The sequence below is a fragment of the Platalea leucorodia genome, assembly GCF_965183815.1.
Source record: "Platalea leucorodia genome assembly, chromosome: 1".
Classification (NCBI taxonomy): domain Eukaryota; kingdom Metazoa; phylum Chordata; class Aves; order Pelecaniformes; family Threskiornithidae; genus Platalea; species Platalea leucorodia.
The window spans coordinates 104,592,399-104,615,608 of NC_138823.1; the positions used below are offsets into that span (position 1 = coordinate 104,592,399).

Here is a 23,210-nt window from a genome sequence, read left to right on the forward strand (position 1 = left end):
CAGTTTGACAACGAATCAATCTCACGCATATTGACAGCTTTCACGTTTAAGAAGGCTTGGGAGCCTTCTAGTAGTGGTTTTGGTCCATTCTGTTTTTCTAAAGCACCTGGTAAGCTTCAGGTAATATATAAATTGTAGAATGCAGCTTTATCTTCCAACTATCTTTATCTTTGATGAGATCGTTTTCTTCTTGATGTTGAATGTGAGGTAGACATACCTAGCTCATAAGAGTTTAAAATACTGACTTTCTACTAAGGTATTATTCTCAGAAGTTAAACAAATGGATACTCTGAAATCTGTCCATCATGAAAAGTTATGTGATATATTTACTTTGAGATTCCTAGTATGCAAACTGAGCATTGAGCTTGATATCTGGACCATTAATAAATTCTGAGGTTCTAGGAACATTTGCATTTTAAGCCAGAGTTTAGCTACCTGCACGGCCTGAACCCTAGCCAGGTATGGAAAATACAAGCTATATAATTTGTAACCTCATTTGAAATATAACCATTGTAAGCAGACTTTCTTGGGTAGAGAGTACATGCATAAAACACTGAGGCATGTGAATTTATCAGACCATACTTACTGTGAACTTTTCCAGTCCTGTGGCTCCTGCATTACCAACAAATATCCCAGAGCCAGATTCAAATACCAAGGCTTGAGCAGACCTTTGAAACTGAACTCTCTGATATTCTTCACAGTCCATGAACAAAGCAACATCATTTCCCTGAACAGTCACTGTAAACCTATTCCACCTGTTAGTCATCACCGGCACTTTAAATGAAGCAGCCTCTCGGGAGATATGGGAACCAGGCTCTGTGTAGTACATAATTATTCTCTGGGTGCTGTCATCAACTGGTGAAAGTCTCATTCCCAGGTAAATAGTTTTCTGGAAGGCATCTGTTATTGCAAATAGCATTCCTCCACGATCACTGTTTGGTTTCACTGTAACTACGATAGCGAAATCTCTATAGAAAGGCAACGGTATTATAGCACTTGTCAATCGACCGATGTTAGCATCCGGACCAAAGCTGTAAGCTGGAAACCCTCCATAGCCGGAGACAAAGTAGACAGAAGGAGGAAGAGGAACTCCTATTAACTCCGTGAGGTCAAGATGTCCTTTTGAGCCTCGTTCTGTAAAGTGTGTGAGAAAAAACATGTTATTTATTCTTGCGGTGCACAGCCCATTTAATTTAAATGATTTAAGAAAGGCCTTAAAAACTGTAATGTAGTGTTAGAATACCAGTAACATACTTCTAATACTTTAGGCCCCAGTTCAGTTAGTGCTTAAACACGTCTAGCTCAGTGCATGTATCATTCTTTGTCCTTTGACTAACTGAGGTTAGTCATACACTAAAGAAAGGCGCATGTAAACATTTGGTGAAATCAAGTGGTAACAAGTAGCTCCTGCAACACATATTTTACTTCAGCTGTCGATAAACTACAAAGAAAAGTGCTGAATGTGATTGCGGAGAGGATTCAGTGAAGACTGAGCAACCTTTTGTTTTCTCAAATAAACTGAGATCCTTTATCCTCACAAACTAAGAAGACAGCAACAGTTCTCTACAAACAAAGAGTTCTCTACAAACAGCATAACACAGTTTCACAAATATAGAATTAAAATTACAGTGGATTTGCTTTAGCCCTTTCAGTTACCTGCTTCTACAACAGATGTTAGACTTTATTTATGCTCTTATTCTCAGATTTATCTCCTTAGTTGCACTGTGTACATAAAAAAACTATACAGCAGTCAAAATACAGTTTTGAAATGAAAGTATTTTTGCTTTGGCAAACACAGAGAATTAAGTATCTCTGCCAAACAAGCCCAGAGAGACAACTCCTTCCTGGCAATGAAGGAGCAATGACAACAGCTAAGTAACTACACCCAATTTTAACTAAAGCCTTGGGAAGGCATACTCTACCAGCATACCAGAAACAGATCCAATTTTCTCCTTCTAAGATGTAAAAACAAGCAAAAAAAGATACCATTTTTAATCACAATGAGTGATTCAGATCTGAATCTATACAGAGGTCTACTCAAATCTAAAGCCTTTCCTCCCTTTGCAATCTCCTCTAACCTTACATTTTTAAGTTTCTCATTTTATCTAAAAGTCTCAGTTCTTCTTATTGATATATATTTTCCACCTTTTGAGGATATTTATTCTAGGCAGAAGCAAACAAAGTGTTAGGGTATGTCTTAATGTAGCTACATCATGTAAAATTATAGTCACTCATAAACTCCAGTTCATGACTAGTAACTGCTGGCTTTCTCAGCAGACATGAAAAAAGATCTACATGATCCAAGAAAGTCAGATTTTTAAGTCACTTTCTTGATCCAATGCATCCTAACCTCTCTCTACATTCTTCTTTGCTGAAAATCTTCAGATGCTGGGTAAAAAGAGAGGATGTATTTGGAACCACTGTTTTGCAGTTCCTTTCTTTATCTACACCAGTCTACCATGGTTCTCAGATTAACTCCATCAAATAAAAAAACAGCATGGAAAACAGAGGTCTTGTGATAGAAAAGCACAGATGTGGCAAAAAGTCTTGAAACCTCACTAAGAACAGATTGGATTTGTGTTTCATACTTCACTTTTTCCCCTCCTACCACAGCAGGTGTAAATAACGTGGTGGTGAGGTACTTCTGTGTACCTACACAGCCTGTCATCCACTAGGGCTCCCACTGCTAGTATTCCCAAGTCCCTTCCTTGTTATGACATCTCTGCCTCAGGAAAGTTCCTTAAGACAGCATTAAGCAAAGTTAGCTTGCTCGATGGTCACTTAAATTTCAACACAACATGGGGGACAACTGATGCCACCTATGGCAGTCTAACACTACAGACATTTACAGGGGACAGGAGCTAAAACCAGCCCATCTTCTTAGAAGTACGTTAGGGACAACAGGTACGAGTCAGTCCCCAGATCTGTTTTTTGAACAAGTAGTTACAGAAGCCGAAAACAAGCTCCCAGTCTGCCTAAAGGTAAGCAGTGATGAGACACATGGAGCTGGCTCCTAGCTCAGCCTACCTGTCAAGGACCAAGTCATCCCCAGATTCTGATGCATTTCACCCTGAGGTGACTTGCATTTTACCAGCAGCCCGTACACTCCTGTCATGGGATGAGCTGAAGTTTCCTGGTTGCATATAAAACTACGGGATGTACACATGTAATTACAAACAACTTTTGCTTCAGAACTTGTAACACCTGGTTTCCTAGGATGTCCCCCCTGCATCATTATTTTCATTTCAGCTCAGTACATCCTGCCAACCTGGAATACCTCAAGTTCTTTCTCATGTGCATAGGACCTCTGCCTCTAATACCTGTAGCACTCCTACATCCCTCCCCTGCCCTAGTATGTGCTAAAGGATGGTTCTAAGCTGCATATGTTTGTATCAGCTGGCCAGTTCAGGCATGATAATTGGCCATCAAGAAGGAGAAATTTGATAATTAACCTCACGGCTCTCACCACAGTTTTTTCTCATTAAGATACTACTTGTGCCACTCACATCATGAGGTTGGGGGTTTCAAGAATATAACAGGATGGGTGCCCATTACCTTCTTACATGGAGAGTCCTCTGTTACAGGGAAGATAATGGACTGAAATTAAACTGAGAAAAGGAGTAAATGATCTTAGTATGAGCAAAATTGTACTGACAATGTCTACAGTCTAATCCCTCAAGGGGGACAGTGGCCTTCCCTCCGGCTGGTGATTTGAAATCAAACTGTACGAAAAAATTAAAATTTACTGTAGAGAATAATTTCAAAATTATTCATTATAACATGACTTTTAATCTTTGTTCCATGATTTGTAAGCATTCCCAAGTCCTTCATAATGTATATATTTGTGTAGTGTGGACTGATGGATGAAGTATCTTTCAATTTTTAAACTTACTCAGTTACTGCAACCGTAATAGCTATATAGGCTGAATAAATCCAAATGGAGTAGTAATAGAGAAGGTATGACAGTCCATCTGAATGCTGCAAACAAAGTGAACTGGAAAACTTTGCTTAAAATACCTGATTAAAATCAGGCAAAATAAATGAATCTTACACTTTGCTCTGAAACCTGGCAAGCTGATTCTGAAGGAGAGCTAGAGAGAGGTTCTTCAGGTGAAATATACTTCTGTTATTCATTATTCATATGCAGAACCATCCTGGGCTGTGTGTTGCAAAGTGGTTTCCATTGTTCTAGTGGCTTTGCAAAGAAATGGTAAAATGTTCTCCTTGTACCAAAGATATTGTAGTACAGTTGAAAGCAATTCTAATCTATCATCTTCTCTGTACTTTAGCTTCAGCACTTACTTGATAAGGGAACGCATTAACTGGAAAAAGTCTGATGTGCTCCATACAGAAACCATTTCCCTTACACATTTTTAGAAAGTATAGGAGCTATGTTTAGAAACAGAAAAATTAGCTCCTTATCCAGAAACTATTTCCCTTACAGAATTTTAAATGCTTTGCCTGATAGACTTTGCCCTTTCCTAATAGTTTGAAAAGTGGACACATTTTTTTTCTGGCCAAGCTAATGATTTTTTGATTGTGAATCTAATATTGAGTCACATTTTATACTCACACATACATACATATAACGGAACTTCAACTGCAAATAAAATGCATAAGCCATTACTCAAGAGTAAACAGGTAAGGAAAATAGTAAGCTTGAAGGAGATTAAAGGATCTGTATGCAGATACTAAACCTACTTCCAACGAGCCATGGGAAAAGTGACTAAGAAAGCAGATGGAGAATATTTAAGGTGGCCAGCAAACATCTTATCAGACTTGGATGGCAGGATGCATCACAGAAGCGAACCTAATGAGTAGAACTGTAGTTTCCCACTTCCCATTCTCAAAGGAAGATTTGGCAAATGCAAAAAAGCCTGTTAATTCTCCCCACACAGCATGTGGAACTGCAGGCTAGCTGCAGTTTCCTAGTCACATACCAAACAGTAACATGTAGAGCCCAAAATGCTTGCTCTTTTAGCATAGGCTTTGAGACAAATGCAACATATTTGCAAAAGGTGGCAGCAAAAGACAGTAAAGAAGAATCAGGATTTTCATTTGAGTAAAACAAGTCAGAAGGCTCAGCAAATGTCTGAACATCAGTGAGACTGGGGTAGAAGCCTGCACCTATCCACTACAGAAAAGCAAAACAAGAAGGTTCTAGCAAAATTCTGTACTTACAGCTCATCCTCAACTCTTAATAGATTTATGAGGACGTACAGTTAGAGTTAAGAGCAGAATACGGACTTACAGCCACAGGTTTTGTTCCCATTCAATTATCTCTGATAAATTCATGTTCCCCTAGTGCAGTTATGTTAGAATAAAAATGCTCTCTTATTCCCTTAAATCAATAGGTAAATGCTATGCTGTTTTAAGCACCTTTAAGCCAGCAGAGAACTATGTTGCACCAGTATAATTTTGTTTCAAACACATATTGCTACTACGTTACTGGATATTAGGCAGCATCCAGAATTCATCCCATTTATGTCCATGTTTCCTAGACCTGGGGCACTGGAAGATGTGGTACAGAAGCAGCTTTAATATTCGCTATATTTTATCTCAAAAAAAGAAGTAGTAGAATGCCATAAATTGGGATGGTATTTTTAGAATTCTACAGTTATGAGCTGTGCTATACTTTGCGTTTGTTACCATTTGTTACTGTATGTTATAGTTGGAATTGTTATAGAATTTGGAGATAGCTGGAGATTCCCACTGAGTAGTGTCAGGGATCAGTTGAGAAATACCAGTGTGTTGTAAAAATCATCCATTAAATCAATATATGGATTGTTTCAAGACTGCAGATGACAATAGTAGAGTTTTTTTCTTCTTTTAATTATATTTTTTTGCATGTAATTACCTCACTACTTCACTGCTGAAACTAGTGTAACCGTAAAAACAACAAACCACCATTTTGGCATTGGAAGATACCTGGTTTCCCTATTGTGGTTTTAGCACAGAAATCAATAACAGTGGAAGATCATGAAGCTCAAAATGGACTGGAAAAAAAAGGCAAAGCTCTTTAGAAACAGGTAGGAGGAGAAAGGTTTACTCATTAGACAGAAAAGGAGACCAGAAAGAAACATGATGTTGACAGTAGAAGGGCAGGAGTTGGAGAAGTTCCCAATAATGGAGTTACCGGTATAGAAATGGCATTCATGGGAGCCATTTTGAAACTGCACCTATGAAGTAACAGATATTGTGTCTTAAGCCTTGGTGCTCATCTGACCCCAAATGGTGCTACTTTTCTCCAGATCACTGTCAGGTATGTGTAGCGCAAGAGAAACATACCTCATCTTCAACCCACAGGAGCTAGGCAGGGTGGAATTGCAAATCTGTGGGATCCAAAATACTCTTCCACTGCTCACAAGGGGTGAAGTACAGAGGAAAGAAAAAAACTGCCTGCTTGGAGGTCTATTACATTTGCTTTAATTGTTAAAGCACAAATGCAGTATTTATATTTTATAAATGGGAAGGGAGGTAGAGAAAGACCCAGATTGATATCATTTAGCTTTTTATACCCATCTGTAACTTTTAGGTTAGGAGCCTTCTTTCAGATGCATTAGTTGTCTTTACAGAAAGAGTGCAGAGAGTAACTAGTGACACCAAAAGGCAATTTGCTCCAACCTAACAGCTTCTGGAGACATGTCACTCTCTCATAATCTAGACGCACAGACTTGTCTCTTACCCTTAAAGGAAATGGACCTGAGTTCAAGTACGTGGATGCAGATGAAGGACAGGCTGTATCTGTACTATATAATTGAGAGCAGTAGCACAGATCCCTGAATCACTGGAAGAACACAGACACAGAAAAAATGCCCAGTCAGTTTAGGTGGGGCACAGAGTCTGGCTGGATCTATAGTTTCTGGAGCCCAGAGGACTGGTCTCTGGACTGCATACACGCATTACATCATACCAGCTGCTTTCTCCTCATGCTTTCCCGAGTGGAGCAGGGTAGTCCCAACACTGGGCCTGATCCAAAACCATTGGATGATCAAGCCTCATCAGACCAATGTCAGCCCACTGAAATTAGTGGAAAGACTCCCTGTGAACATAGCAGGCTTTGCATCAGACTAACAGTGTCTTTGTCACTGGATCTATGTACTTGTTTAGCCATTTTTAACAAGTGCAGGTGAAATGACATAAGCCTTGTTATAAGTGCACACAACTCCATTACCGAGACTGAATTTCCCCACCATTTTTTTAAAATGCCACCAGGAACTTAAAGGTTTATATTAAAAGCTTTTTTAGAAATACGACTAGAATCTGGACCTTTCTTACAAATATTAATTATAAACCTGAGATCTTCTGACACCTGGAGTAGAGTATTTGTATTCCCTGTTGTCTAACAGAGCTCATATAAAACATGGAATACCCACAGCCCCTGTTTCTAGCTCTGCACTTCCACACAACTTAACTTCTAAGTTACTTTGTAACTAGCACACAGGCTTTAGGAAACCTGCTACAACAGAGTAGGCTACAGGATTACTGTTAAGGGTGCTGTTTGTCAGTGTACTTTTATCCTTGGTGTCACCACGACAAAATATATCAGAAGCAGAGTTCAAAGGCAAGGCTGTCATCCCTGACATAGACAGAATTACCCATCTTAGCCCGATTTTAAAACATACAGTTCCAAAGGCCCAAGTGCGAAAAAAAAGAAGAGAAATATTGACATCGGGTCCTTTGAGCAAAAGAAAATGATTAGCACTGTATGGTGAGACCAAACTGTGTTGCACTACTGCAAAATAAACACACTGTTGTTCTCCATGCTGTAAGAAGATCCTTCAGCTGGACTATCTCAACTACATGAATGCCAAGACTGAAGTTGCACATAAAGGACTGTCATATTTGACACCAAGCACTTAATTTTTAGCAGTAATATTTGTTCGGCTGATATTTTAAGGATTGTCACATTTATTTCATCTATCATGTTTTTAGATAGAAATGCCTTTTAACACAATTATTCAGGTACATCAGCTGCCACATTTAGCCAAATTCTGCTCCAGGTTAATGTACCTTAACAGGTACATAAAAGAGTCAGAATAAAATATTCAAACACATGCTATTTGCTAAATATAAGAAGCCAACCACCCTGTAGCTAAAACCATGGCAGCTGTTTTTAACTCAGTCAAGGGAGGGCTTGGATGGCTCCAGAGGTCTGGGGATGGGAGTGAGCTGGGAGCTGGCTTTTGAATGAAATTATTACTTTCCCTTTCTTTTTAATTTATAACTTATGTTCACCTAGTTCCTCTTCAGACACCTGTTCCTCTTCAGACACTCTTTTATCAGAGCTGCTGTCCATAATCCTGTCCCATGCTTGTAAAAACCCATTTGCTCCATGATGCTTGGATTTGCATCCTGTGAAAGAGCACCTCATGTCACTCCTGTTTGTTGCTGCACAAGCCTTGCTGGCAGCTCCTTTACACGTTGTTTTAAGGCAATGGGATAAAAGCAATATTCTACGAAGGCTATCAAAACCAGACCAGGCTCAGAGCAGCCAACATCAGACACTTGTGTGTCTGTAAACTTGAGCCAAGCTGATCTTGCTTCTCTGTCGTCTTCCAGTCCAAATAATCATAAACCTAGGTTGTAAGCTCCCTTTCCAGCAGAGTAAACCATCTCTGTCTCAATGGCACAGTGCACAGCCTATGTTGTCTTTACTCTTCATTCAAAGAAACGCTGTAACTGTAATAGAGCATTATTTTATACTGGAGGCAGTTGTGAGGTGCAGTAAGAAAATTTCTTCTTCCCTGCTACCAAAGTGTATTTATTTTGCAGTTAATAAGAAATATTTATAGCAATAATATAAAGCAGAGAAGGATTTCCACATCTACAAAATAAAAGTTAATCAAGTACTGCAAAGGAGTACATAAGAAAAATGTTTTAACACAGTCCCAGCTGTGCTACATGAAATAGAAGAGGCTAGCATCATTGCTGCTCTCAGGAAAAACAGCATTTTTTCTGCTTACCCAGCTTGAAAACATTTCTAGCTGCCATTGATACACTTTTGGAAAACATTGGTAGAATATTAAAGGTATTAAAGACTGAAGCATTTTCTTCCAGATGCCTAAGGAAACCTCAGAAGCTCTTTTTAGTGGTGTTGCACACCCAAAAGTAAGGCTGCAGTCAGTAGGAGCTGTGGTACTTACTGACATGCAAAATCAGGCCCGACATTCTTTTGTGCAAACCGTTTTCCAACACTTTCTGCCTGCTCCCGCTTTGACGTCATTATCATTCTGCCCTCTACTGGATAAAAATGTATGTAGTTCACATACCTAAATACAGTTAATTAAATATACATCTATATTGCACAAAATAATTTTCCTTTTTTTCCATCTTGTTTGAGAAACTTTATTTCATTACAATAGTTTCAAGCTAATCAACAAAAAAAAATTGTCTTCCATACAACTCATTTTTTCAGCTTTTCTGATCTAATACTGGACTATTTTCTTATTGTTTTGTTGGCTGCTTATCTAGAAGATCTTCCATATACATTTTTGTGCATATGCATTTTTGTATATAAAACCAAGGCCTTTTAATGTGCACTTTTACTCAATGAACTGTTCTCTTTTAATGACAAAAATCTGTGTTTAAAACACATCCGTTCCTTTGAGCCACAGCATATAGAATATCAAATATAGTATAAATGTTAAATAGTTACTGTCCTTTCCTCAGAAACAAATGAGAGACAAAAGTGGGAAATATTTAGCAATTCAACTAGAGCAGTGTGGCAAAGCTAACTGAGCTGTTAACCAGAAGGTCAATAGACTGAAAACAATCCGTTGTCTGCTGCGTGATCTAGGGCAACCTTATGGCCCAAGCTGTATTTAAGGTCGAACAATCACAGTGACCCATCTCATTTTATAATAATGAACAACTGTGTGGGCATATGTGTAGGCATATATGTGACTGTAAAGAAAAAGAAAGAACTTATGGACCTGGTACATCCCCAAAGGATTAACACAAGAAAAGGGAATCATCTTTGAAGGGATACCTTTCACAGGTAACTAAATGGCTCAAAAGGCTTCCTAAGCAGAGTATGAACCAGGCATGGAAGGAGAATAGCAAGTACAGTGTCAGGGAGTTGCAAGGTCAGAAGGAGAAACAGAACATTGGATTTGAACATGATTTCCGTGTGCACTAGTGCAAAAAGCAAAGGCAAAATAGTAACGAAGGCCCCCATGGAAAAAGAAGATTTCCAGACTTGCAGAAATACTTCTCTGTAAAAAGACCTTCAAGCAAACATATACCACCCCCACCCCAAAGACAACTTGCCCTCTAAACATTGCAAAATGTTTACCATGAATTTAAAAGCCTGCAAGGGCAGCACAGCAGGGCACAAGCAGTCCAGGATAGCCTCCCAAGAGAGGTGACCAGGGAGCCAATGAAGGGATGCTGGGCCTCATACTTACAATCAAGGAAGAAGTAGGGGATATGAAAGTTGAGGGCAGCCTTTGCTGTAGTGATCATAAGATGATGTTCATAATATGATCTTCTCAGGATCCTGAGAAGATGGAACAAGGCAAAGAGTAACATTACAGTCCTGGACCTGAGTAGCTGGCTCCAGCTGACCCTGCTTTGAGCAGGGGGGTTTGACTAGATGATCTCCAGAGGTCACTTTCAACCTCAATGATTCTTTCATTCTATGAGTCTAAGCATATTTATAATGCCATAGTAATAGTTTCACTGTCTTCTGAAAGGATAATTTTGAAGCAATATGCTTTTATAGTATTTGCACCAGTATTGAAGCAACCAAAAAGTGACAGTTCTTTAGCATTGTCACAAGCATGTAGCAGATCTATACCCGACTGCACAAAAAATTTCTCTAAATACAAAGTAGGGTTTTTCTATTTGTATGTGCCAGAATTGCTATTTGTCAGCATCAGCTTTAACAGAGATACAGATATGTTTCTGAAAGTGGAGGGACAGGAGTCTTCCATGCTTCCTTTCAGTAGTTGTAGTCATATGACACCTATACTCACTTAACAAGTTCCTCAGACAGATACAAACTACCACACCTAAAACTTCTTCCATGCACTTTTCATTCCCAGTTAACATAAAATATATTCTAGTTGGCCAGTTCTATCTTGAACACATGCTTCGACTGATCAGATAGCTGCCTTTAACTACCTGAGGCCTATTACAAAGCTGATGAAGCAAGCTCTTCCCGGTAGTGCCAGATGACATAGTAAGGGTCAAGAGCCACAAGCTGCAGTGTGGCAAATTCAGTTTGGACTTCAGGATGAACTTCTTTGTTAGAGGGTGGAGCAGTGCTGGCACAGCTTGCTCAAGGAGGCTGTGGAATCTTTTCCTTGGAGACTTTCAGCACTTGGCTAGGCAAATCCATAGTCTTGGTGCTGGTGATAGTCCTGCTTTGTAGAGGGGGCTGGATCAGATGATCCCCAGAAGTTCCTTCTAAATGACTTTTCTTTGATGAAGAATAGACTTCTTGGCTATCAAAATGGTATAGTAGTACCTGTTTATGATAAAATCACCTACCACGTTTCCATTCCTATGCATGGTTGAGGGAGATACTATGCAGTAAGATTACTTGGCCCCTTTGTGCGCGCACAGTTCTGATCTTGGCAAACAGCAACAAACAAGACATCATCTGCAGTACACAGCAAGCTCACTCAGCCCTTTACAAAACAGAAACCATGAGATGCATTCATGTGTGCCATCTGCTGAGAATTTTTCTGTTAGCTAATTGTTTACATCCATGAAAACAACTGTCCTTACGTGACAGATGAAGGCACAGGAATGTGCAGAAGGCTGCTCCACAAACTTCTTTATCTTGTTGCACAACTCAGTTTAATAGTGAGTCTTAAATGTTTTCACCAGCTGGTACACAATATAGGCACAGTATCAGGTCATTATTTACATTTATTGAGATTTCAGTGGCAAAAATATATTTCCAGGATATGGTTTTGTGTATTTTGTCACAGTTATTAATTGTTAATATATTTGCTAAATAATATTTTGCACTTAAATTTCAAAAAATGCATTTAATCCTGTTCTGCTAAGATATATAATTTATCACAGGGAAAGAAATGTTTCTCAGTGGAAGTTACTGCTTAAAACATGGGTAGCACATTACTGCATCCATCTCCTGAGTACTACCTCAAATATGTTCTGGCAGCACAGCAAAACATTTTGATCTTTATGATCAAGAAGGAATCAGAACTGATCAATAAGTTTGCCCAAACCTTAAATTTACAGTGCTTTCTTTAAACACTGCCCTTTTAAAAAAGTCAGATTTTCCTCAGAGACCTGTTACTGATTCTGAAGTCAGCATTGTCCTCATCAATTTAAATGGACGTGAGCTTTGGTCCTGCACTATTTTAGTAACATTTATTCTCTTTAAAAATATGTGGATCAGGAGCTAGCAGAATATTGAAACAGACCCTAAAATGGGGCACAGCTTTGTGAAAGGGCTATCCAGATCTTCTTCTGAAAGTGAATATGCTGAAAAACTCCAAATGTCTGACCCATGGTTCCTCTGGTACTAAGCAGCATTTACAATCACAGCAGCATGATGTAAAACTAACCTCTCTCATTGCAGTGTAATGCAATTCATGTTCCTTTGTGTCCAATGCTGGCACTCAATAGATCACAATAAGGAGCCTTCTTTGCTGGATGTTAAATTAAATCAGGTTATCTGTAGAAAATTATACCAAGTTCTCCGTGAACATGAGATAGGTGAGTAATGCCTTCTTTCTCTGAAACACCCAGTTGTGGAAGGAATGGTTCAACTCTGGAAGGTGACAGGCATATTTTCAAGATAAAGACTGCATGACCGGACTTCACTGAGTTAAAGAACATTCTCAAAGCCATACATTCAGCCATGATCCTGGCTAAGGTACCTGGGCAAACAGCAGCAACAGCAGGAAGGAAGGGGAGAAGGAGGATTAGCTGGAAGAGAGGCACAAATGTGTGGGGTGCCATGCTGGTATCTGTGTCAGGAAGTATATGGAAATAGGCTCGATGGAAAGGAACAGAGATCTGGGGGGAATTAGAGAGACCAGTGCAGCAGAACTTGAACTGCTGAAGGGTGGTTGAAGGCTCAGAAAGAACGGGGCTTGGGATAAGCAGGAGCTCATCTGAAGTGCTCATTTGAAAAGTGATTCAGCATAAGGTGGTAGAAAAAAAACCTTATAGAAAAGTAGAAGTTTGAGCAACTTTACTATTTCTTTAGAAATACAGTACTCTATCCCAACTAATTCCCTGTGACGAAGTTGGCACTGAAATGGGTTTTGTGCAATTCTTGCATTCAGAATGATGCAAAGCTGCTATTGCACCCAGCCTTGTTCAGGTAGGGCAGTGCGTGTATAAGAGGGGAAGAGCAGGCTTCTAGGACATCCACCCTCCTAAAGATAACTGGACAAAGTTAACCTGTATAAGAATTAGCGTCTGTATTGAATATTGCAGCTGTCCAATAGTATGGACCTGTGGCAAGGTTGGACACTGGCTTTATGGAATGAAATTTGCGCGTGGTGTAAATATGTAAACTATGATATGGGCAATATCATTGCCAGCTAGAGGGACAAGTAGCCTTTCATGATTGCAGGAGAGCAGGAGCTTTTGCATTTCACCACTAGGCAGCAACACAGCACTTCATAAATCAGATTGGAGCTTTGGTTTAGGAAAGGCGAACATTGCTGATGAATCACCAGTGTCAGTGCCAGCTGTGTGCACTCTTTTACAACATCTAAGCTAGCACATGTTTTAATTTCCATTACGTTCATAGCAAAACAGATGTGAATTATCACCCTGCCCTTTTTCTCTCACAATGACCTTGGAAATCAGGCAAAATACATTAAACTAAGTCTGCTGTGTATTTTCATGGGGAAAAAAAAAATTACATTGCTGTTCTTGTTTTCTCTTTCCCCCTCTCTTTTTTTATCTTGAATTTTAAGGGAGAAAGTTCTTGCAAGGCCATGACCAACACCCTCATTGCCAAAATATGTATTTCTAAGATGATGAAGACAGTTCTGTTTTAAAGTACTGGGAGAGATGTCTGACACTTTCCTAGATTTAACAGTTGTACATGCCAGCAGAGTCTCTGCCCAAATGTGGAAAAACAGACACTTATTTAAAGACACTGACATAGTCTGGCACACTGACCTGGATATAAATTCTCATCCCATATAAAGAGATTTAATGGGAAGCCAGAATAGAGAACACTTAATCAGCCACTCCTGCAGTTATTCCTACTGTCTTTGCTAGCCCCCATCTCCACTACGAGTTTCTGTCCTTGGACCAGGGGCTTAAGAAGGGTATGAGCAGGTAGGAATTGTGGGTTACAATTTACTCTATGAAAATTAGAAGCCTTCACCCAGAAGTGCTCCTTCCCTCTTCACACCTACCACACCATACCACTTAGCTCAACCAAATGATCTGAAACACTACCAACTCCCTATATTTCCCATGAGTAATTTAGCACACCTTTCCACTTTTCCTCTGGCACTGCAAATGACCCAGGTTTCTCTCTCCCGTCAGAAATCCTGCTCTGGACCATCACTTCCACAGTCAGTGGTGCTGTAATGAGAGATGTCATGCTCTCTGCTTATACCACTTTCACAACATCTGTTCCATCACATCGCTGAGGCAGAGTCTGTACCTCTAGTGAGGCTTGCCGTCAGGCCAAATTTGTATGCTGTGTGCAGTTTGATCTTGCAAGCAGAGCCTCAAGCCTACCCAAGAACACCCAAGGGCAAGTATTATCCCAAATATATCTGGAAAGGCTGCCTGCAGGGAGTCTTTGAGTGGGACATGAGAGAAAGAAATGGCTGCTGCATTTGCGTAGCTTCTACAAACTGGCATGGTCCCTGTGTGATGGAGGCTGATACATCTATAGGACATCATCAGAGCTTTAGGCAAAGTTTTATGAGACCTTCCTCTAAACTAAGAGTGGAAAATCACTTAATTCCAGGTCAGGATAGATGAGAACAGAAAAATAAAAATATTGCAATAGCTAGGGTTTGGATTTTGGGGGTGTTTTTGTTGTTGAAATTAAGGGCTATGGACCTATTAGGAAAACGAAAGCTAAAGGATATTTTTATGCATCCTTGACTCTTACACATCACTTTGAGACCTGGCGGACTGTATTCCTGCCTCAGGTGACTAAGCTATCCATTTGTGGTGGGTTGACCCTGGCTGGATGCTGGGTGCCCACCAAAGCCACTCTATCACTCCCGCTCTTCAGCTGGACAGGGGAGAGAAAATATAATGAAAGTCTCATGAGTCAAGATAAGGACAGGGAGAGATCATTCACAAATTACTGTAATGGGCAAAACAGACTCAACTTGGGAATTTAATTTAATTTATTACCAATCAAACCAGAGGAAGGTAATGAGAAAATAAAAACTAAATCTTAAAACACCTTTCCCCCACCCCTCCCTTCCTCCCAGGCTTAACTTTACTCCCAAGTTCTCCACCTCCTCCCTGCCAGTGGCACAGGGGGGTGGGGAATGGGGGTTGCAGTCAGTTCATCACATGTTGTTTCTGCTGCTCCTTCCTCCTCAGGGGAGGACTCCTCACACTCTGCCCCTGCTCCAGCGTGGGGTCCCTCCCATGGGAGACAGTCCTCCACGAACTTCTCCAGTGTGAGTCCTTCCCACGGGCTGCAGTTCTTCACAAACTGCTCCAGCGTGGGTCCCTTCCATGGGATGCAGTCTTCAGGAACAGATTGCTCCAGCATGGGTCCCCCATGGGGTCACAAGCCCTGCCAGCAAACCTGCTCCAGTGTGTGCTCCTCTCTCCACAGGTCCACAGGTCCTGCCAGGAGTCTGCTCCAGCGTGAGCTTCCCACGGGGTCACAGCCTCCTGCAGGCATTCACCTGCTCTGGCGTGAGGTCCTCCATGGGCTGCAGGTGGATATCTGCTCCACCGTTAACCACAGGCTGCAGGGGAATCTCTGCTCTGGTGCCTGGAGCACCTTCTCCTCCTCCTTCTTCACTGACCTTGGTGTCCGCATAGTTCCTCTCACATAGTCTCACTCCTCTCTCCAGCTGCAACTCCACCGTTCTTTTTTTCCCCTTCTTAAATATGTTATCCCAGAGACTCTACCACCATCGCTGATATGCGCAGCCCTGGCCAGTGGCAGGTCCGTCTTGGAGCCGGCTGGAACTGTCTCTATCGGACACAGGGGAAGCTTCTAGCAGCTTCTCACAGAAGCCAGCCCTGTAGCCCCCCACTACCAAAACCTCACCACACAAACACAATACACCTTTCTTTTATGTTAAACAACAGAAATTGATACTTTATTACTAAAGTTTTACTTTCAAGTCCTTAGAAGGACTTTTGTTGTCTTCCAGGAGCATCCCTTTCATAAATGTTCTTCAGTTTATGTACCTGACATGTATTATTTCTTTTCATCCTTCTAAGTATATTCTCACATATTCTCTACACTATTGGATTTAGTAGCTAATAGATTTGATATTATAAAAGGATAGGATTCAGAGAAGTTGAAAAATGATTGTGAGGTAGATAATATGGGAACAATAAAGTCTAAAAATATGTCTTGTATTGGACATTAATATTTCTTACAGCTAAATGCTTTTATAGCATGAATGCACCAGTAAAAATGTAGAAAAAAAAAATCCAGCCAAAGTAATCCCACTACTTCCATCTTCCTTTTCCCAAAAATTTCATTTCTCAAGAGCTACATTACACTACTTTTATATCTTAGCATAAATCACATATGCTTTTATTATGCTCATGGTTTTTTCATTTCCCTAGTGAATGCACTGAATGGATTAAGCAAAATGTCTTAAAAATGTCATTTCTAGTACAAAAAGTTTGAAGTTAAAATCCTGGCTAAAATCCTAAGTAAAAGACCTTTTTGTTTTAAACTGACTTATTAGTATAAATGATCACGTCCCACAGCACACTGTTAATGGCAGCCTAGGGCCAGACAAAGCTTTCACAGTCAGAAACGGTATAGGCGAGTACAATTTGGAAAACCACACTCTGCTACTGTGGCAAATTCAGCCAGGGACCAGTAGGACCAGATCCACTGAAAGCTGTTTTAGATATGTCTGTCAAAAAGTTCAAACCACCTTGTCGATTGCATCATATTTTTTCTCTATTAGTGACAACATTAGTTTTCTTTATGCTGAGCAACTTCACATGCCATAGCTTTCACATTGAAACTTAAAAGGCTAAGAAAGCTGGGACAGAAATAAATGTGCTCTTCCAGGGCTACTTTTCACCTCAGGACAGATTTCTTTGAGTAATTGACCCCCTAACAACAGATCACAATGACAGAAGCAAAAGCACTTTCATCTTGCTTACAAAGTCGGTTGGAGTCTTGTCAATCTAGTTTAATGTTCTCCTGACAGTTTAGGCTAAACTTGGACAAAAACTCTGTACAGGCATCTCTCAGCTCTGTAGGAGGGGAACCCTCCACTATAACCTGTTGTGTGTGGAGAAGGAGCTGGCTGGACACTTTTATCTTTACTCCAGTGGAAGGAAAAGTCAACTGGCCACCTGAATAAGAAACTGCTGTGAGCAGCAGAACTGCTGAAGCCTCATTTTGACTAGAATTTTGTCTTGTGATTGGATTCAGTTGTGAGGAAAGGGTTAACACTCACTAAAGCTTTTCCAGTATTTAAAACATCTTATGCAAAATTGCTGGTTCTCCAAACAGTCCCTCTCTTAGTGGAGACATGAATAGCGTTTCCCACCCTTACTCTGTTCCTGTTCCATGAGATTTGTAAGAACTTAGTGGCCATCAGGCCTCTGTGTCTTTGTCAGATTTGGTGCATACAAGCTCAGACTCAAAGCAGACTCAGAAATTGTTGCACAGACACATGCTACAATTATATATGTCTCGTTTCCTTGTGAAACCAGGTTAAACTCAATGCATCACTGTAATGCATGCCTACACCTCTTCTCTTGAATGCAAATACAGCAGGCTTTTTCTTCAGCTCAGTGGAATAACTGCTTTTACTACTTACAAACCACAGATTTCCCACTGTGGACCTCACACATGATCCTATGCAACAGTAAGCTAAGCAAATCCAATTTTAGCTACACAACTTCATAAACAAATATTTTGCAAAGCACCTATTAGGGGAATTGTTATCTTCATTAAGAAGAACATAAAAGTTTTCTTTAGAAGAAAAATGAAATTAAAAATAAGTCTACTTGAACCTAGCAGAAGACATATTAATAGGATGCTGGATATAGATATTTCAGACTTTGCACCCCTTTCATACATGGAATAAATCAGTGTAGTGACTTTACTTTCACCTGGCTTCAGATGCACACAGCCTCAGACATGACATTATCCATGTTTTGGGGACTTTCTTCACAACCAGAAATAATACAAGTTCAGAATCAATCATCAGGTATAGACCTATACTGGCCTCACTGCTAGCTCTGTCAGCTCCAAAAAGGCAAATATACTCATGACAAGTTCTACAAACAAGATTTATCATCTTTTTTTTTTTTTTATTTTAACCCCACACTTTTAACAGAAATAATACCATGGAACACTAATAAACTGCTGATTTTTTCCAAAAAGGCTCCATGCAGAAAGTGACCATGCTATGAGATGTATTATTCCATGTGGCTGAAGACCAGAAGTGTTTCCTTATAGTGTAGTTGCATTTGCAGGCACGCATCCCCCCTCTCACTCCATCCTTATCTGCCCCATCACATGACCCAGAGTGCAGTCTCACACAGTGGCTCGAGAAACTTGAGAGAGCTAAGACAACCTTTTTCTCTGATTCAAAGCTACATTTGCTTTGTGCTATTTCCAAGGAAATACGACAGGAGCAGTATGACATTAGAACAGCCACAGGGATCAGATATTTCATCAATGCAGTTCACTATTTTAACCAGACTGTAGCATGTAAATAAGATTATATATGTATACCAAAGCTTGAGTTATCTAGCTATGACAACATTGATCACTGCCTGGCAACTGAATCGAGCAGACTAAGATTGTCAGGTAGATCATAATTAACAGTAAGATCAGTCACTCAAAGTGAAATAGTAGATAATACATTTTCCAACATTGATTTTAACAGCTCTCCTATCATGTTTAATTATTGAACTAATTCTTTTGTCTCTGCAACTCCTTGCTCTCAAGAGCAGTTCTCCACTGCTTGTATACAATGTGGATTAATCAATAGATTATGCCTAGAACAACTGAATTGTCTGTTAGATTTTATTCAGGATTTAAAGTTGTATGACCAAAGGGAAAAAAATGAACTTTTTTTTTCCATGCAAAGACTATATTATGTTTTACATGTGCATGGCCAAAAATAACTTAATTTCCTCCAGAGTATGTAGAGAATAGCAGAAGTCTTTTTTTGGTGAATATTACATTTTTAGTTCACTCAAATGTTATTTGATTCAAGAGCTGAAAAAAAGACAAAAAGATAAAAGTAGTATACAGCAGTTATTCTGAAGTCTTAATGCTTGATATACAGTTGAAAGTCTTTGCCAGATAAGTCTCAACTGCATGCTATCCCAAACTTGAAGAATATAGCTGATTTGCATCTGTATCCAATATTGATAAATCCATTTAAAGTGTGTTGGCATGTTGGCTTTCTGCTTTTAAAAAGTTAGTTGACAGAATATGTTGTACTTTTGGCTTAAATTTCAAAGGTTACTTTCTCAAGGCTGTTATTGTTGTGACGAGAAGAAGAACAAGTAGTTTAGAATTTATTGCATTTTTGTTGATGCTCATTTGTACTGAATATTCAGAAAGTCGAAAAAAGAAACCCACATAAAAAAACTAACAAACCACAAGGTTGTTGGCATTTTTTGGCTTTGATTATGGCTTTGCTCTTTAGTTTCACTGTCTGAACCCTCATTTGTGTTGTGAGACACTGGTTTTACCAATTTCACTGGTGATAAGCACAGATGTGTGTTAGTAATAGCACAACTATGTTGCATAAACTTTTAATTATGTCTGAACTAAAGCATGCACTTTGATGTGTCAGGACTTCAGCAGAAGTCTTCAGGTAGTGGAAATTATAGCATCATGCAGGCTAAAGGCTAAGCTTTCAAAGTTCTGAGCAGTGAGTTCTCCAGATCCTTTCAGTTGCCTGCTCTTGCCTCCTTTTTCTTCCACCATCAGCTGGAATTACTTTCCTCCTCCACCATGCCAAATATAGTCAAATATTACTTCATTTTTGTTCTGACTTTCTATAGCAGCTTCTTGCCAAAAACATTGGACAAAGATGTGCCATCCAATGCACTGAGCTACAGCTTCAGGAGGCATTTTTCAAACCTTAGGCTTTTTGAAAAATATTATAGGTAGTGCTGCAGCGCTATTCCCTGAGAACATACCACAGCTTAGTCTTGTTCTGTGGCATATGCTGTGCAAACTACTGCCAGACCTGTGAACAGTAATGAGCTTGTATAAGACCAACAGGCATCAAAGCCTTCAGTCTCTTCTGAATGTGTTGTCATTCTTGTCAACAAAGATGTCACAGTAATCTTCCAAACCTCTACCTCTCTCTCTGCAGTTCCCTACTTGCATTTGCACAGCTATCAAGAGAATGTAAAATGAACGGGATCTAGATATTCCCTCTATCTTACCAGTCTTTGAAAAGAATATTAAGCTTATGCAGTCTTTTTTGTTTTATTTTACAAACTGTCCCAGTAATTGAATAGTAATATCCATGTACACTTTTCTGAGCATGAACCAATTATCATGACTGCTCTGGAATCAATAGAGATAACCAATTGTTCTGGCCAAAGTATTTGAGAAAAAAGTATATTCCATAACTGAGTAGATTACCCTCCTTGCACAAGTGTATGCATGCATGCATACAACATGTGATTGTGGTGATAGCTTCAATTAAGGTCACATTTTCAGCTTGACTTCTATGTGAGAAACCTAGAAGCTGATGCATCTGGATATAGTTTTGCTAAAGTGGTTTATCTTGATAAACCCATTTATTGGAAACTCCACTGTCAAATCACAACTCATTCCTTGGAAAAATATACCTTAAGAAAAGACCAGGTACCAGAAAATATGATTAACGAGAGAGAAGCAAGCAGAAAAATCCAAAGCTGTCTCAGTCAATCCTCCTTCAAAGTTAATGGTTCAATAGATGAACATGGGTTGCTTAGAAAACAGAGTAGGTGCAGCTCCCTACATCACAGTTTTACAGTGGGTAGCTTCACTGATTTTTGACTGGCATCCAGAAGACCATAAAAGTCCTGCCGACAAAAAACTCAACATGTTCATGTGCATCCCCTGAAAGCCAAACGTTGGGACTTCTGGTGACCGTAAGCTTTGATCTTCTTTTTACATGCTGCTCAATACACAAAATGCAGCAGTAATAAAGAGCATTCAAGTAACAGCAGAACCATATTGTAATAGGTTAAACCTGAAACAGTTCTGAAAACTGAGGAAGAAATATTGTTTTTAAATTGGCTTCTTGGTTCTCAAAAGCTCTTTAGTTGTCAGAAGAACAAAGTAGTGTAAGCAATTTTCAGATGGGGTGAATTATGGCAGTTCTGCTGCTTTCAGTATAGCTGTGACAATTTTACATAATATAGCAGTTACCCCCAATACCCAAACTGAGACTCTGCAAATGTAGAAACATATGGTTGATGGTAAAACCAAATTTGTATCTATCAGTTATTTCATCACCCTCTTGTTTAATCATCACCCTCTTGTTTAAATGCTAAATATGTTCCACAGAAACATAAATTACAATTTTACATGATCATTGCAGCTGAAAGTAGAAGGTATAACCAGAACATTGAAATTTACACTACAGAGATCGAAAGTATCCATTTCCCCACACCCTCCCCAAGAACTTTTCCATAAAGATTAACTTCCTTGTGAGCCAGGTCAGTTCCCAGTGGTCTATCTGGCGGCTGCATCGCTTGCTTTGGAATAACACCAAGGAACTAGCTGATACAGCCTGTGGGGTCCTATGTAGGGGGATTTTATGCTATTTTAAAGTAAGGAAAATAATCATAAAATTAGTTTGGCTTATAGAATGCAACTACAGAACTTCAGACTCAACAGAGCAAGGCATTTATCTTGGATCTGACAGGACGTCTCTTTCTGCAACTGAAATTTTGTGGTTCTGTTACATGACCGCATAGCCAAAGTCACATAGATGTTAATGTATTTAGCTACACCCTCATATCTGGTATGTAAACATCTGCAGTGACCTGAAGAGACCTAGCAAATTCTGATAAGCAAGAAAATAAAGACAGATTTTTAAAAAATGGTGAGTAGCTATCTAGAGTTTTGTCTCAGCAGAGGGGTCTGTGCCAGTTCGAAAGGGAACCAACAGAAAGATACACATTCTGACTTGGAGGAAAAAACATTGCTGAAAAGAAATACCAGCAATACTGCCACTATCTTTATACTCCTGTCTTGCTTTGTAACTTTCAGTGGTTAATAGTAACTGCTATTAATTACTAAAAGTAATAGCTACTTAGTAATACAGTTCATGTCAGCAGTCTGTTAATAACAAACAATCTATTTATGAAGCAGTGTTGTATTTGAATAATATATGCAGTTAAAAAAGGGTGGGTGTTTTCATTGTTGTCCTTTTGTGCCTTTTCCTTGCCTTCACTTTTTGAGAAAGTGGTACCCTGGTCCATTTGTTTGGTCATAGTGGTAAGGACTTCCTTGTAAGTAAAGGAAGAATGAGTTATAAGGAACCAGATAGAGCTTCTTTATATTTATATATATATATATATATATTTATATACATACACACACACACACATATGTGTTTTCCACAGGAAATGTGGCTGGAGAAAAGAGAGCTTGGGTCTATGAAGCCTTGTATTTCTGTAGCTTTTACAGGCAACTTTCTCAAAAGAGTGTCAAGGACCTGACACACAGGACCTTATTATTGTATTCTAATTAATATCTATAAATACCAGAAGGGAGGGTGCAAAGAGGATGGAGCCAGGCTCTTTTCAGTGGTGCCCAGTGACTGGAAAAGAGGCAATGAGCACAAACTGAAACACAGGAAATCCTCTGAGCATGAGGAAACAATTTTCACTGTGGGAGTGACTAAGCACTGGCACAGGTTACTTTTAGAGAGTTTGTGGAGTCTCCATTCTTGGAGATATTGAAAAACTGTCTGGACATGGTCCTGGGCAACAGGCTGTAGGTGGCCCTGCTTGAGCAGGGGTGTTGGACCAGATGGCCTCCAGAGGTTCCTTCCAACCTAGACCATTCTGTGCTTCTGTGATTCTGTGGTGCTGTGACC

General features: G+C 39.6%; 1 protein-coding gene across 3 annotated transcripts in view; it reads right to left on the bottom strand.

The window, feature by feature from the left end:
• The window catches only part of COL15A1 (collagen type XV alpha 1 chain), a 161,968-nt gene that overhangs the window by 109,885 nt on the left and 28,873 nt on the right, over positions 1–23,210 (bottom strand). For all 3 annotated transcript variants that reach the window (XM_082328615.1, XM_082328614.1, XM_082328613.1), the window contains exon 3: positions 587–1,134. In XM_082328615.1, the coding sequence (XP_082184741.1) occupies positions 587–1,134 (548 nt within the window). The remainder of the gene's footprint in view (positions 1–586; positions 1,135–23,210) is intronic.